This window comes from Nilaparvata lugens, chromosome 13 (genome assembly GCF_014356525.2).
Source record: "Nilaparvata lugens isolate BPH chromosome 13, ASM1435652v1, whole genome shotgun sequence".
Taxonomy (NCBI): domain Eukaryota; kingdom Metazoa; phylum Arthropoda; class Insecta; order Hemiptera; family Delphacidae; genus Nilaparvata; species Nilaparvata lugens.
The window spans coordinates 20,187,809-20,205,968 of record NC_052516.1 but is presented as its reverse complement, the minus strand read 5'-3'; the positions used below and the strand labels follow the sequence as shown (position 1 = coordinate 20,205,968).

Below are 18,160 nucleotides of genomic sequence, written 5' to 3'. Positions count from 1 at the left end.
AAGTAACTCATTCTTTAGATCAGATATGTCCTCCATCAATATTTTAACTATACTATCCATGTCTGTGCTTTGTCCTGTTGGCAGACGATAATAATTATTTAGGTTATAGTGAATCATTATTGATAGAATTGACAGGAATTGATAGAAGTTTTTATGTAATAATATGTATGTAATATTATAATACGAAGAAATTCAAGAAGCAGGACTGGTTCGACGAAGATTCTAAGTAAATCAATAAAAGGAGTAGCCTTAGTCGAGTGTCAAAGATTGCGAAAATAGTAGAATAGTAGATTGCGATTTTTCATCATAATCATTTTCATATCACTAAGGGCCGTTTGCACAGTTTAAGTTTAAGCTAAAGCTTAAACCAAATCCGGATTTTTTTTGGTTTAAACTAAAATTCCGTTCGCACAGTATCAGTTTAAACTCTGTATTGAGTTTAAACTCTGGGAAAGTTTAAACCTCCAAAGCAGGAGGTTTAAAAAATAATTTGGATTAACTAGTCATCTGTAACATTTGATGGGGAAACAGCTAACAGTAAATTATTTGTCGACGGTTGTTTTTAATGCTTCTGTAGATGATAATAATTATTTAGGTTATAGTGAATCATTATTGATAGAATTGACAGGAATTGATAGAAGTTTTTAATGCGATTGATAAAGATGACTGCGAAGAAATTTTAAAACTAAGAAAAATTGGGCAAAAACGAATGATTTAAATTTCTGGGATAATTTCTAAGAGAATTTTCTTAACGGTTTTGCTTGAGTAAAGCAACTGTCAATCCAGTATTTGATTAAATGAACCACTTGATTGAAAATAAGACAATTTTTAACAGTGGTCTTTGATTAGGAAACATATTTCTAATAACACATAACTGAGATATTTTGCTTTGGAGAGATTTCTAATAAACGAGGAAGACCGTAGTAGATTTAAGCGTAACAAAATCGCTTTTTTTAAAACATTCTAAAATATATTTTTTGGTGCCTACTAAATTTAAGTTTGTATCTAATAGTAATATAACATTTCATCATTTTTTGAAGAATTTCTTGATCGCTTTTCACTTTTATTACCGTACAGCTTACAGCTCTGTGGATTTTGAACAAGGAAATAGTAGCTACATAACCTCAATTTACTGATGGTTTGTAAACAAATAACAAATTTCCTGTAAAAGTCAGACTTCCTGATATTATAATATGACATTCTATTACCAACTTAACCCTAAAGTAGTTTAACTTAAACTGGATTAGTAAAACTTAAAACTTAATTAGTTTAAACTTTCAGATTAACTTAAACTCGATTAACGTAATCGAGTTTAGCAATCTATACTGTGCAAACGGCCCTTATTTAGACTAATAAGCTATTCTATTTCGACTTGAATTAATAAGAATTATTGATGAATGTATGTGTTAAGCCTTCTGGATTAAGAATACGAAATTTATTAAGGAAACCTTCCAGTGGTAGTATACTAAAGTAAACTTCTCTGCAGAAAGTAGAGCTTTTTGTGCAGTTCTTTAGATGAGGATAACTTTGACTATAATACTGATAATCTTGGAACCAGAAATGACATCTGATTCTGATTTCAGACTTAAATCACCGATTACTATCTTTGAAAATCATAATTTAAATCACAATATTCCACATCTATCTAAATTCGATTTTGGTTTATGAGATGAAATCAGACAATACGTTCAAGTGTCTGGCCTTGAGGAGACAAATGATGAAGAAGAAAAAGAGCTCTAGTCCCATGATACATACAACATCTTTCCTTACTTCCACTATCAATGGTTATAATATGTAGGCTTAACTTGACTTGAGTCTTATTCTGGAATGAAAAGTTCCATTCTATTTCCTAGATGCACAAATTGAACTTTAGAATAGAGAAAAGATGGCATTAGAAGATATCCCATGGTGTAGGGCGTTTATGATCCAAATTTCAATGTTAACTCAAGCTGATTGTTCTGGTAGTGGTGTTTGTGAATCTGTGTGACGCTGGTAGTCTTTCATAATGTGTCGTTCTTACATTCTCACCCCAAAAAAACAGTAATAATAGACAGTAGTCTGCTTGAAATTTGGAACATAAATTATGACCTATACAATGGGATATCTTCTTATGCTATCGTTTATCTACGACTTCAGTCTCTAGATGCATAACTAACTTTATGCTAATTGAATGTTGTTGTAGGTGGAAGTGGAGGCTCACAGACAGCTGGCAAGAAGAAGAGCAAGGCGGTGACGACTGTGATAGACGCCAAGTGGCATTCGACGCCTCTCGTGCTGGAGGTCGCCGAGTACCTGGCAGAGGAGGGCTCCCACCTATTCTGGCAGTTTGTCGATGCTGTCAGTCAGATGCAGCCGCCGCTCAGTCACATATGTAAGGGCTAAAACATCGTTGATGGTCAGATTATTTTAGTGATAATAATGTAAAATATTTCTTCTCTATTTGGTTTTGAAGCATCTAAATTTCAAAATCTACTTTGTGAAAATAATTGAGGACTGAAAATTTTGTAAAGTGAACAACTACGACAACCTATTTCAGACTATGTGTAACCTTATCTAAATTTGGGAGAGGAATAGCACAAGGTAAGGTTACCTTAACCTTATCTAAATTTAAATTAGATTAGATTAGATTTCTTTATTTATGTATGTTACAATATTTACTGGCTTATACACTAATCTACATTAAATGACGATAATGCTAGTTATTCAACAAATTTCACAAAGTAAAAATCAATGAGAATAAATATAGAAATGCAATTGAAATAACGATAATATAATAATGTGATGTAACTTCATAAATCGGCGGTGTTTCAACAAATAATTGTCGATTCATTTAGAAGGATATAAATTATCCTACCCATTAACACAGTTGGAAGAGAAATAGCACAAGGTAAGGTTACCTTATTTTTTTCTCTATCATTTTGATGATATACTTATTGTATGAATCAATAATGATAGGTAAGGGCTAAAACAAAGTGGATAGTCAGATAGGTAAGAGCTAAAACATAGTGGAAAGTCAGATAGGTAAGGGTTAAAACTTAGTGGATAGTCAGATAGGTGAGGGCTAAATCTTAGTAGATAGATAGGTAAGGACTTGAACAAATTGGATAGTCAGATAGGTAAGGGCTAAAACATGGTGGATAGTTTTATAGGTAGGGGCTAATACATAGTGGAAAGTCAGATAGGTAAGTGCTAAAACATAGTGGATAGTCAGATAGGTAAGTGCTAAAACATAGTGGATAGTCAGATAGGTAAGTGCTAAAACATAGTGGATAGTCAGATAGGTAAGTGCTAAAACATAGTGGATAGTCAGATAGGTAAGTGCTAAAACAAGCGGGGATCTATGCTTAAGTTTCAATCTACCTTTGCCGCTAATTTTTTTATCCTAAATCACTGCTAATCGTGGTGGAGTGGTTAAGTAGTAGAGTGGACATGACTGTCCAAACTGTTAACAAATAAAAAGTCATTCTATTCTATTCTAATCAATTGATTCTCTTTTATATATTAGACTCCTTTTTGAAATTAAGTGTTTCATGCATAGCCACCTCTATTACTGTATTAGAGGTGGTATGGTTTCATAGCCACCACCTTCCCATTGAAAAAACAACAGATTTTTGATGAGTAGTATTTTTAAATTTTATAAGGATCCTCTACTACACCCAATGTCAAATTAACTTTTTGTATGAAATTTTAAGCTGCTCTCATACTTATCAACCACTCTGTAATTGCATTGGAAACTAAGTTATGTTCTAGATATTTAGTGCAAAACAATTAATTTTTCGCCCCACTTGGATGTAATGAGCTGGTTTTCGTGCGTCATATGGAGGCCGAAAATGATTGTTTTCTGACCAGGCCGGTAAAAGTTTTACGGCCCTAGGGCTGTAATAGTATATTTCGCACCTAGGGTCGAAAATGTACGTTTTCCGGCTCGAGATCGCAGTTTTCAAGTTCGAGACGAAGTCGAGAACTTGAAGCGTTGAGAGCCGGAAAAACATTTTTGCCCGTGTTGCAAACGCTATTTTTCGCCACACCAAAAAAAAAAAAACTTCCCAATATATAAGAAATTGGAAAATAAATAAAATTCAAACAGCATATTTTAATAGTTTGAATCTTGGTTATGACAACTTTCACTGTCAATTAATTTCAATATTACTAATTAATAATGTACAATAGTGACAATATTTTTATACTATTAATATTTCGAATAATTGTTTGAATTCTTATAGCTCGCGCTTTGCGCCTGGTGCAATATCTCATGGATAGATGGATGAATAGAATTTTCATTACTATTTTGAAATAATGTGATTAAAAAATTAATATAATTTTATATTTCACAGTTTTGTCTCAAAATATATCTAAAAAATTGATTGAAATTTAAATTACGGTAACTAATATAAAAAATAGCTAATAAAAGTCGATTTCGACTTTTATTAGCTATTTTTTATATTAGTTACCGTAATTTAAATTTCAATCAATTTGAAATTGAAAATGACATTTTTTTGTCGATGAATTTTCATCAACAAAAAAAATGTCATTGGCCGAGTTTCGAACCTAGATCATGTTTGTAATTCACTGAGCTTTGAGTTCTGATGTATTACGCCTTTACTATCTCGGCCATTGCGTATTGTTGATCGTAGAGGCCTGTAAGTCAGGTAACTTATGTAGGCTACTATAATATAGTGTATAGCGGCAAACTTGAAGCCGGTTTGCCGGCATTTTCACAACAAAATATTGCTCTGAAAATAGTTAAATCATAGAGAAAACATTTGAAGATTCAATTTGAGTGGGCCTAATGTTTTCTCTATAATGGTTTGATATTGAAGAAAAATTATCTAAAAGTTATAATAATGAATTACGGAAAAATTACTAGGAATTTTTCAGTCAAGGCTGAGTTTCACCAGTAGGCTTACCTTAAACTTTAGATCTCTGCTGTATTTTCCTATTATTATTGTTGATTGTATTGCATTAAGAAGTGGAATTCGATAATAAAAAAGAAACAATTATTACTCTACCTCACTTTTAAATATTGATACAATTATTGTACTTTGATTTCAAATTCGATTCTTCACTTTTAAATACTTGCGATACGTACCTTTCTGACAATGGACAATGCAGCCAACATTATATTGTTGAGGCTATGGAGATATCATCGTATTCTATTGTTTGATTTTAAAAACACAATAAATATTAAATTATGGAACAGTAATTTATAAAATATATTATAGACATGATACCGCGATTCACGATACATAATTATATAGATTATTACAGTCGTTATGAGATTATCTCTATGATTTTTGTGAGATCGGACACGATCAGCTGTCGATTTGGTGCGGCAAGGCGACATTCTGTCAGCGGGCCAAGTGTCGGTGATGAAGTTGGCTCTGTCGCTGCGCGCGCACTCTCCCCGGGTGCAGATGTACTCGCAGATGGCGGCAGAGAGGGGTATGGCGGGGTGTGCCAACGGAGTCGACCTGGCTGGTGACCTCCTATGCTCACCTGACAAGCTAGATGACCACATCGATGCTGTGTTGGTGAGTTCACAACTGTGTTGGGTTTGGTTCATATTATAAAGTCACTGGAAATGGTAGGGAGGCGCTGTTGTCAATTTCCTGGTGACTTGTTGTGGTGGTTCGTTTTTTGTTCTTATGTCTATAGTGAGATTCATGCTATAAAATCTGTGGAAATAATAGGGAGGCGCTGTAGCCAATTCTCCCGATGGGGTTTTGTAGTGGATTGTTTTTTTCTTGTCTATAATGAGATTCATGTTATAAAATCGGTGGAAATTATTGGTAGACGTTGTTGTCAATGTTCATCCCTTGAAGGGGGATATGACGGTGAAAGATGGACTGAAAAGGGAGGAAAAGTATTGAATGATGAAGGGAAGAAATGAGGAGAAATGTAAACTAAAGATGGATAATATTGGAGTCACTTCAAAAGAAAAGAAATTTTTGTGATAAATTGCGTGGAGAGATTCACGTTTTAAAATCAGTGGAAATGATAAGAAGGTATTTTGCCATAAATATGATTTGATATTAATAGTTGATTCTTGTTAATTGCGGTAAATTTAAATTCAAATATATACAATTCTTCAAGAAAGTAGCCTAAAATTTATAAAGATTTAATAATAAATTTCCATAATATTGAGATTAAATATTTTGGTAATTCATCACATTTCTTCAGTGGCGGTCTCATAAGTTGATCCCTGGACTGATTTTCCCCTTCCGCAACATTAGGCGCAATAACATTGTTCAGTTGAGTTGTTGCCAGCTATTCTAGTTAACTAGCCCAGCAAGCCGTAATTTTATAATTAGGAATACAGCAGTCGAGCATGCACAGTTGGCTTCCTTCCACTCGCTCCCGCACCAAATGACAATAATAATGCTATATATTTTACTGCTCTCCATTTCAAGTTTACCAGAGATGGTGTAACATCCGAATCAACCGGTATCTTGATATTCAAATAGATGCTTGGTTGTGGCATTTTAAAATCTTCATTCAATGTGGAGAAATACCACAATACTTTTAGATCAACTACCTCCCCTACTGTACAATAAATTCTCGATGTGCTTGGTCGTTTGGGTATTTATCAAATTAAATCAAATTGTTTATTGTCAAAAAACATTTGTAATTTATTCTTTATTAATTTATACAATAAGTACATTATATAAATGATAGGGAGAGGAAAAATGAGGTAACATTGTGCCATTCCTCTCCTAAATTTAGATAACGCAACATTGAGTGCCGGTTGCACAAAAAAATGTTATAAATGTCAATATTATTCTTATTTTAACAATGTGTCATGTTTCTTTCTTGTTATGCAGCAACCGAGAAAGCGGCCTACGATGCAGCTCTCGATTTGGTGCGGCAAGGCGACATTCTGTCAGCGGGCCAAGTGTCGGTGATGAAGTTGGCTCTGTCGCTGCGCGCGCACTCTCCCCGGGTGCAGATGTACTCGCAGATGGCGGCAGAGAGGGGTATGGCGGGGTGTGCCAACGGAGTCGACCTGGCTGGTGACCTCCTATGCTCACCTGACAAGCTAGATGACCACATCGATGCTGTGTTGGTGAGTTCACAACTGTGTTGGGTTTGGTTCATATTATAAAGTCACTGGAAATGGTAGGGAGGCGCTGTTGTCAATTTCCTGGTGACTTGTTGTGGTGGTTCGTTTTTTGTTCTTATGTCTATAGTGAGATTCATGCTATAAAATCTGTGGAAATAATAGGGAGGCGCTGTAGCCAATTCTCCCGATGGGGTTTTGTAGTGGATTGTTTTTTTCTTGTCTATAATGAGATTCATGTTATAAAATCGGTGGAAATTATTGGTAGACGTTGTTGTCAATGTTCATCCCTTGAAGGGGGATATGACGGTGAAAGATGGACTGAAAAGGGAGGAAAAGTATTGAATGATGAAGGGAAGAAATGAGGAGAAATGTAAACTAAAGATGGATAATATTGGAGTCACTTCAAAAGAAAAGAAATTTTTGTGATAAATTGCGTGGAGAGATTCACGTTTTAAAATCAGTGGAAATGATAAGAAGGTATTTTGCCATAAATATGATTTGATATTAATAGTTGATTCTTGTTAATTGCGGTAAATTTAAATTCAAATATATACAATTCTTCAAGAAAGTAGCCTAAAATTTATAAAGATTTAATAATAAATTTCCATAATATTGAGATTAAATATTTTGGTAATTCATCACATTTCTTCAGTGGCGGTCTCATAAGTTGATCCCTGGACTGATTTTCCCCTTCCGCAACATTAGGCGCAATAACATTGTTCAGTTGAGTTGTTGCCAGCTATTCTAGTTAACTAGCCCAGCAAGCCGTAATTTTATAATTAGGAATACAGCAGTCGAGCATGCACAGTTGGCTTCCTTCCACTCGCTCCCGCACCAAAAAGCTAAGGATAAATTTGCTAGAACACGTCTTTTTAAAGGCTACAAACAATCTGGTAACGGTGTGGTCTTGGAAAAGATAGAGCTATGTTCTTTGGCTGATGTCAGACAATGATAGCAAACCAATGCTAATCTCATGCTGACTTTATAACCTGAATCTCACTATAGACAGCTTTAATCTAGAAAATTAACTTGAATGTTAAATTTCATAATTGTTAATTTCAAATTCACTTTTCAGTATGATTCACTTATGTGATTAATCAGCATTGCTAGAATGGGGAGCATTTGTGTTACCTGTAAGGAATGCTGACAGATTCAAGTGAATCTCCCTCTACCAATGTCATGCAGTGATCAATGAATTTATTTAAAAACCAACTAATTATCAGTTTGTGTTTGTTTGACAGAAGAAAGATCCAAAATTAGTGACCAGGCTAGAAACGTTCAGACTGGATCACTACTATCCGGGGGCTGACAATAGAAGTGTGGTGGCCATCTTGTATGGAGAACTGGGAACTCCTGGATTTGCCGAATTTCATGAAATTCTGAAAAAGCGCGCTGCCAAGGGGGAAATCGACTATGTGCTCAGGCATCATGTTAAGGTGAGTTTTATTTTTATTTATTTGTACAAATAACACTGAGGGCCGGTTTCCGAGCTCGGGATTTAGCTAATTTCTAGACACTAAACAGCTGGAGTCAGAATATTGGCTTTCCGAAACGGGGCGTAGTCGTAGTCATATTCAAAGTCACGTTTAAATTAAATTTCGAAAAACTAGAAAATTGAACACAAAATAAATAAAGAGAACATAGTGTAAAGTTTCAGCTGTTTTGAATTATTTAGGAATGTTTCATTTCGTCAAGGAGAAACGTTTCCAATATTGTCGAAATGAGAAAATAAAAAAAAAAATTTTGCTGCAACTACACCCCGTTTTGGAAAGCCAATTTTCTGAATCCAGCTGTTCAAAGTCTAGAACTTACCTAAATCGCGAGCTCGGAAACCGGCCATAAAAGTAAATAAAATCATGTTTTTGGACTCAGGGGACCTTGAAACGTATAGAAAACATGAAATTGGGGTACCTTAATTTTTTTTGAAAAACAATAATTCCCTTACCTATGTTAGTAGGTAAGGGAAGTAAAAACATTGGAAGAAGAATAATACTGCAATTATTGTGCTATTTTTCTTCCAAAGGTAATATGACAGCCTCAAATAAAGAAAGTATTTCACGTACAATTTGAACATACTTTTCAGTTCAAAAATCATGATACAAAGTTATTTCTGTCTGATATGTTTCCCCAAAGTTGTGTTCAAATCGTTCAACCACTCACTGTGGTTGCTTTATGTACGTTGATTCAATAAATCGTTCATCACAATAGTTGAAAGCTGAATTCCCCATATTAGTATCAGTGAAGGTATCTGGTAAAGTGAGAATGCTATTCGCATATCTTCTAATGGGACTATTCATACTCAATCGGCTGGACTGTGTGCGAGTAGTAGTTCAAGTAGAACACATCGGAATTTTATTTCCACTTTACATCGGTTATATACTTTACATATTTTGGTTACATCCACTGATAATGATATGTGGGGTCCAGGTTTAGAAGTGATCCGCAGTGAGAATTACATGTAAAACAAAAAACATATATTTTTATTGACTAGTCTATTTTAATGTTTGGATCGAAAATTCAACTAAAATTAGTTTCAGTTAGAATAATTAAATTAGTGATGAATACCATCTGTAAGTATCATTTTATTATATCGATTATTTTTAATTATATGACTAGTGAATCAAATTATTTTAATCTATTCTTTATTCATTTATACAATAAGTACATTATCAAAATAATAGGGAGAGGAAAAATAAGGCAACCTAATTGTACATAGTATAACAATACAATAACTTAGTGATACAATAATTTATGAGTACATAAATACATTTTTTATATAAATATCCATTTTTTGTCTAAAACTGTTGTAGAAAATATGTTGATATTGTGTAAAAGATCTGTAAAACTAAATAAGAATACAAATTCTACTTCTCTCTGTTGTCAAGAAAATTACTATTGTTCCTTGAAGATTAGACAACAGCTTCTAAATCCTATTGCATAACCAACAGGTATATCAAGTTTCAGAACAATCAATATACAGTATATTTTGTTGTCTTCCCTTGCCTCTAGACCTCTGCACACATGACCAGTGGTGGCGTCTGCTAGATCTGGCCATTGGTAACGTCTATTAGATCTGGCCATTAGTAACGTCTATTAGATCTGGCCATTAGTAACGTCTTTTAGATCTGGCCATTAGTAACGTCTATTAGATCTGGCCATTAGTAACGTCTATTAGATCTGGCCATTAGTAACGTCTATTAGATCTGGTCATTAGTAACGTCTTTTAGATCTGGCCATTAGTAACGTCTATTAGATCTGGCCATTAGTAACGTCTATTAGATCTGGCCATTAGTAACGTCTATTAGATCTGGCCATTAGTAACGTCTATTAGATCTGGCCATTAGTAACGTCTATTAGATCTGGCCATTAGTAACGTCTATTAGATCTGGCCATTAGTAACGTCTACTGGAAATCGGTCTATTGTCCCTGTGAGAAGGGGTTAGGACGCTGTTAATCTGATGGCATTGGCCACTAATAGCGGCTACTAGTGGACGCTACTATTGTCTCTGTGTCAGGCTGAACTGCGGTTCAAGTTTTATCTTAAGAAGAATGTAAATAAATATACTTGAAAAAGTATTCTGATCTTACTTTTTAATTTTTATGCATTATAAATAAATATATTACAATAATCTATGTTATTTGGTTCAATAAAATAGGCAATCACTTTCAATGTCATTTAATTTATTCATACATATTTGATTATTTCAAAGATGACGTATGCTCCATCTATGTTTAAAATTATTTTACATGATGGTATGTGTATGGTTATATTTATTGAAATGAGTTTCATTCCAGGTGTAAACGAACTGCTGCTCAATCTCCGTTTAAACTGAGATGGTGTATATAGGCTTTTATATTCTGGTTTTACATCTATAAGTAACAAATTTCGTTCTACAACGAAATTTCACCAACATCTTCACTCAGGAATGGAATTGTAAATCATATGATTATTTTCTATTATTCTTTTTTCATGAATCAACTACTACGATTTGATTCCTGGAAAAATACAAGAAATGTTACAACTCATCATGATTAGATAATTTTCAAATGTGAGATTATTTTAAGATATTGTTTTGATGATGATGTAGGAAGCCAGCAATAAACGTGTGCGTCTGTCGGGTTATGGCGTGGAATTGCATATGAAATCGACCGAATACAAAGCAGAGGATGACACCAAAGTGTCAGACAAGGAAAAGGGTGGAGAAGGACAGCCTGAGGATGATGAGGAGGAGATTGAGGGATTCAATTTCAGTAAACTCAAGTGAGTGCAATAAATTTTGGCATTTGATGTATATTTTAGGCTCTCCTACCAATTATTATAAAATTTATTTTTTTCTGTCAACATGAGCTCCAGGTTTGTGCGTGGGTAATGAGACTGATGATTTTGAGAGTTTAGTTTGATTGTAGTTTTTTAAGTATGTATATTGATACTTCACTTTTGGTTTGATTTATTATCAAAATATGTAATTATTGATAACTTCAGATGAATCGAGGAGTTTAATGGAAAAAGGGCATTTAGAACTTCAAATTTTCATACCTCTATGTTTTTTCTGAACGATGCGACGACGATTTTAAGAAGACAGTATCAAGCGTTTGGGCGTGAATAGGTTCATCTTTGACAGCGTTTTTCTCAAAACATGGTTTTGCACATTGGCAATTTCAATCAAACTCCAAAATTTCAATCAACTTCAATCAAACTCCTCCTGATCAGTCATTTGTATCAGACTTGTTGAATTTGTTACATCACTGTAACTGATCTCCCTCCATTTCTCTGCGCCGCTTATTCTTCCAAGTCAAAAGTTATTTTGTACGGAGTATAGTAATTTATTGTATCAAAAAACTATTAAGTAGCTCTATAGAGATTTCAGTATTTTATTTTATTCTCTTATTGTTATTATTTTGATTTTTGTAGACAAATGTACCCGGACAAAAAGGAAGAGCTGGACAAATTGAGACAAGAACTGTTGGAGACGAGCGATGAGCTAGCGCCCCTGAAGGTGTGGCAGTTTCAGGAGCTATCGCTGCAGGCCGCTCAGAGGATAGTGTCCGCTCCAATAGAGGAAGCCATCAAGATTCTCACTCATATCTCTCAGAATTTTCCCATGCAGGTCAGTTGGTTTCCTATTCAAATTCTTTTGGATACAGATCAGTTTCAATCAATTTTTAAAATATTTTCAGTAACATAATTCAGCTCATATGACTAATATTTCTATGTATTCAGTGCAATTGTAGTAGGCCTTTGGTCGGTACATTTAGGAAAAAATTGATCCACTAATAAGTACGATCAGAATGTTCAGGTCGATATTATGTAGATTTCAGCTCGACCTTCTATATCATATACTATATATCAATGACTCCAAAAATGTTTCTATCATTGCACATCTGTTTAGTGGCATCGATCTTCACTGCGACTTGTTCTTTTCGCTCGTCAATGATGACTACTTCTGAAATCTAGTGTAAGAATGGCTGATAGTGTAATAGTGAGTGGTACTGATCTCTTCTTATTATACTAGAAGTACAGATTAAAAACTGAAATTTCAAATAAGATTCAAATCAAATTAGATTCTTATTAACAAATGAATAGAATGTTATTAGACAGTGCATTACACAAGATTAATCGAATGAACTCAATCAAATTATTTTTATTTTATCAAATCAAACACCCAACTAAATTATATTACAATTCCACATACAAAATATAAAAGTATACGCAAGTGATTAATCAATCTCTCTCTTTTTTTTATATTTCTATCATAATTTTATTGTGTTTGGATGATTGTAGTCGATATAATTCATAATAAAAGCGTATGCAATTTTTGTATTACAGGCAAAGTCTCTGGTGAAGACAAGAGTGAACCCAGAAATGAAGAAAGAAATCAAAATGAACCAAGACATATTTGCGAATACGCTCAACCTCCAGCCAGCAGATACCGCTCTATTCATAAACGGAATGTTCTTTGAGGCCGAAAATATCGATATGATGACAATACTCGATACCATAAGACAAGAACTCAATATCATGGAAGGACTCTACAAAATCGGTGAGCTTATTTAATTGCCCTTTAGTATTTATTTACTTATAAATTCGACTGATTCACTGTCGATGTTGTAGAACTGTTCCATAATGAACCAGGTCAGCTTGAAAATGTGACCTGTGTGGTCATGAAACCATGGTCCTGTACCAAATAAAACTGTGTAGAATTTGACGAAATTTGTACGTTTTTACTCATTTAATTATTCATTTATTCGTGAAAACAATTATAATTCATAAAAATATGATAGAACAACACACTTGGCCCAAAACAGATTTTTATCCTAAATTTAGAAAAATAATAACATGTGCCAATTGCCAAATAACATGTTATGTTTTTACTGTTAGAAATTCATCCAATATTGATCCTGTTATAAACTACTTATTCATTTCTTGTAAGTTTGTGCATTGATCATGCTAGCTTCTCGATTCTACGTGACTATTGTTGATACAAATGGTGAATAGAATCTGTGACGGTAACTGTAACAACATTCAAGATTTCTCGTTTGTAATATCGGGAGACGTTAATGCAAGGAATGCAATTCAAGTTATTAGATTTCATTTATGAATAAATCCGTATCACATCATATTAACTACACTACTCCCTCTATTCTATCATTATATTTTTACCTAGGCTTAAAATACTTCTAGAAAGTTGCCTTTGTAAATAAATAAAAATATCATTTTCTATCATTAAACTATTCATTCATTCATTCATTCATTAATGTGTTGGGTATTCTGGACAAGTCAACACTCGGCAAACTCATTATTTTCAGATTATGTTAATTTTTTCAATTATCTATTACCACTACTATCTAATTTTTGTAAATAGATATCCCAAATGTAAGAATTAATAAATCGATACATATTTTAACATTTAATCCACTATTATTGTGCAATCTTCCGGTGATTCGGACAAGTCAACACTCAACAAATTTCAATTACTTCTAGCTTACCATGATATACTCAATTATACAGTGTTCTGAAAAAGGTGCCCATAATTCAGGGCGTGATTCCTCACATCAAAAGAAGAAAAAAGTTCTTATTAACATAGGTCCGAAAATGCTTAGTTACCAAGGGTGAAAGGTTAAATATTTCGTCTGAATTTCAGTTCCCCTGCTGAAACGAAGCCCTTGTTGGCTTTTAATTAAGATGTACAATTCAGCATACTTTATGTAAAATGAACTGAAAAATTAAATAAAACCGTTTCCAGACCTGTAGCTACAATAATTAATTTTTAAGATATCTGACGAAATACGCAAAACTTGGTTCCGAAAAACAAGTTCCTTTAAGGTTATAGCATATTTACTTAGTTAAATGTACAATAAACAAAAAAATTCTTCACAGAACTTGTAGAAAATTTAATTTTGAATAGAAAAGTGTAAAATAAGTCTATAATAGACAAACTAACCCTTAAAAAATAATCCTCAATTACATACAATTCGCATGAAAAGAGAGCGTAACAGATTTTGTCTATTTTTCATGCGTTTTGTATAATTATATAACTTGGTAACTAAGCATTTTCGGACCTATCTTAATTGGAACTCTTTTTCTTCTTTTGATGTGAGGAATAACGCCCTGACTTATGGACACCTTTTTCATAGCACGACTATTATTTTATTAATCCATGACAAATTAAGAAAATAGTAAAGTTCAGATTTATAAATTGCAGCATTCACACATGAATATCCAACTAAAAGTTTATTAATTAACACCTAGTGCCGCATTTAAATTGCTATTTATGTGTGCAATTGCAGGTATTTCGGACAAATCAACGCTGAGCAAACTGTTGGCGCTGGATTTTTCGACGGCGACGGGACGGGAGTACGCCATCGATATCCGTGACTCGGCCATCCAGTGGGCCAACGACATCGAGGCTGACAAAAAGTACAAGCGATGGCCTTCGTCTCTGCTCGAACTGCTCAGGCCCACTTTCCCCGGCATGCTCCGGAGTATCCGCCGCAATATTTACAATCTGGTCAGCATATTCTTGAACAAGTATTAAGTTGAATGCTTTCGTTCTACGGCCAAAAGATTAATTTACTGATAAAATGTATTGAATATGCATTGATATTGTGGAACATGCATTGAAAAACACATTTTTATTTTTGTGAAATCAAATTTGAACTGCAGTTTCGTGTTGAAACCAACACAAGTGTATTTGAGTAAGATGTGTTGGTTTCAACCCGAAACTTCAGTTCTGTTATTTCATTATTTATTTATTTATTTATTTATTTGAGTATTACAATAGTGCGATAATATCCCTCTAGCTGTAAGCTATTTGAGGGATATATAAAAATAATCCTTTACATACAATAAAAACAATCAATAACAATAATTATATTTCTTAATTAACCTGATTATATTTCTTCATTTTTGTAACTGATTGTTCTCTTTTGTCCATTGCACCATAAATTAACTTAACTTAAACTGACTTAACTAAACGAAATAAGACTTATAGAAAAAGACTTTACTTGGTAAGCGACAATTAACAAGATAATCACTCTGGGATATTACCTAATGATACTCACTCTGAACATAAATATTTATTAAATCATAGTATATCTTCATTGAAAAACTAAAATTATTTTAAACTCAAAAAATATAATAGATAGTCAATAAAAAAATTCATAAACTCGAATAAACACAACAAACAAAACACAACTCGTTTCCTGAAACTAATCAAACTGATTTATCCTTATGGAGTGCACTTTGAGTTTTGTTTGAATCTCATTTTTACTCTGTAACATTGTCAACTCTAATGGCAATAAATTTAACAAAAATGGTATTCTGAATTCTGGAGCTCTTTTACCATAGGCATTATTATATCTCTGGGTTCTATAATTCCTATGTCTCAATGTATATTCTATTTCGTTCATTTCTCTATATTCGTTCTTATAGTAGTTTCGTGACAAATCTGTGAACCTGCCTAAGCTTCCACCGACATAATTCCGAACAACTGACGTTCAACACCATTAAAAAGTGTTTTTATTAATCTTTCTACGGCCCTATGCAGTGGCCGTATTGAATGATAAAATAAATATGAAAAAAAATTATCGTGAATAAAGAATTATGTGCTAAAAGGCGTGTTTGATATACATTTTTTAAATTTTTAACATCTTCAATATCTACATTACGTTGTCTATGAACCTCTCAAGCATTTAACGTAGAACCACAATTGTACATGAACACTGAGAGAAATAATAATACTTAATAAACTTGAGTATTTTAGTTGATTGAATTGCTTCAGAGAAATATAGAAAATTTTCCATTATATAAACGAAAATGGCTTTCATTTGAGAGGATTACTTCATCTTTTTCAATTTATAATGAACGTTTTCTGTCATTTTGTATTAAAAAATTTTGTAAAGGTGAAATTAATGCAGTTTTTTTATTTATTGAAAAATCTTTCATCTCTTTAGAACTGTTGTTTTATTGATTTAACTGTTTATTTAACCAGTGATTTGTGTTGATGTTTGTAGGTTATAATCGGAGACCCGTCGCAGCGCGCCGTGTGGCCGCTAATCAAGATGGCGGAATCGTTCCACCTGCACTCGTCTCCGCTGCGCATCGGGCTGGTGTTCGCCGTCAACTCGACCAAGGGCACGGGACTCAACCACGCCGGCGTGGCGCTGCTCAACGCGTTCAACTATGTCGCCGAAACCAAGGACTCCTTCGACGCACTCAGCTTTGTCACTGACGTGAGTTGGTCCCACTCATGAGCGTAGCGAGTTCCTAATTTCGATTTGAGACTCGATACGCTTAAGGAATTCTAATTCTCAAACTAGAGCTCTGAGTCGTCCTTTTGTAGGTTTGTTAGTATGTTCAATGATAACTTTTAAATGCTTTTATCAATCAACTTCAAATTTTACAACACATATTATTTGAACCATCCTTACGTTCCAATGACTACTTTTGACAATGGAAAAATAATTTCAATTAATTCTGAGAAAATTTCTCGCTTCACTACCCACTTATCTATTGAAACAAAAAATTTTCTATTGAAACAAATTTTTCAACACATATTTTTTGAACCATCCATACGTTCCACTGACTACTTTTGACAATTGAAAAAATATTTTCAATTATTTTTGAGAAAATTTCTCGCATTCACTACTCACTTATCTTTCGAAACAAAAGAGTTCCTAGCATGTCGAAAATTTAATGTTTCCTGCTCGAAATGTCTCGACATTGACGAACATAATCATTCATTAAAAAATAACCATAGGTCGGATAAAAATGATCCAGACACCAATAGAGAGGAGAATAAATATAAGTTATATTCAAAAGAGAAACATATTTTCGCGATAATTCAAATTTCATAAGAAAATTAAGTTTCCTTTTAATCTTTCAACTCTAAACTTTTTTAGCATTACTAGGATATCGGGGATGATATTCTACATCCAATTATCAATTAGGAATTTGAGAAAGTTGCAATTTTACACCATTTGGCAACCCTGTAGTTTCTTCGGATGGAGGGCCAAGTCTCAGCTTATTTTATACAAACTATGTTCGATGATAACTTAATGCTCTTATTAATCAACTTCAAAATTGTCCAATACAACTTTGAACTATTCGAGACGCTCAGCTTTATCACTGACGTGAGTTGGTCTCTGTTTTTGGACTTTCTACTTGTCTTGATATGTCTTGAGGCATATTTTTCAACTATTTTATAATAATTTGTCAACTATTAATTGCAGGTGTATGCGTCAATCAAGGAGCCAGACAGAGATGTGTTGCCGGGAGATGTGTACAAATTGTTGCGCTCTCGCTTCCCCAGTTCGGACCCGGATGAAGTTCTAGGAGCTGACACCGACTATGACACAGGTCGGCAGCTGGCAGCTGATTTCGTCAGGAAATCTGGATTCCGCACTTTCCCACAGGTAATCCAAATCCTAAATCCGAACTACATTATAATCCTATAGCAATACTAGGAAATCGATTTTAGTGGAGCAATCTATAGTCGTTTAACATTAAAAGTTGTTGTAGTCTGTGAAGAATACTATCATTTTCATTTTGCATCAAATTAATTTTGAGAACTATAATGGAAGAAAACAACTATATTTCAA

At 33.7% G+C, this 18,160-nt stretch overlaps 1 protein-coding gene across 1 annotated transcript in view; it reads left to right on the top strand.

The window, feature by feature from the left end:
* Nucleotides 1-18,160, top strand: part of LOC111048444 (UDP-glucose:glycoprotein glucosyltransferase) — a 59,838-nt gene that overhangs the window by 8,705 nt on the left and 32,973 nt on the right. The window contains exons 3-11 of the mRNA XM_039440384.1: nucleotides 2,183-2,371; nucleotides 6,822-7,063; nucleotides 8,302-8,496; nucleotides 11,149-11,321; nucleotides 11,973-12,168; nucleotides 12,888-13,101; nucleotides 14,849-15,069; nucleotides 16,574-16,792; nucleotides 17,792-17,974. Coding sequence (XP_039296318.1) covers nucleotides 2,183-2,371; nucleotides 6,822-7,063; nucleotides 8,302-8,496; nucleotides 11,149-11,321; nucleotides 11,973-12,168; nucleotides 12,888-13,101; nucleotides 14,849-15,069; nucleotides 16,574-16,792; nucleotides 17,792-17,974 — 1,832 coding nt within the window. The remainder of the gene's footprint in view (nucleotides 1-2,182; nucleotides 2,372-6,821; nucleotides 7,064-8,301; nucleotides 8,497-11,148; nucleotides 11,322-11,972; nucleotides 12,169-12,887; nucleotides 13,102-14,848; nucleotides 15,070-16,573; nucleotides 16,793-17,791; nucleotides 17,975-18,160) is intronic.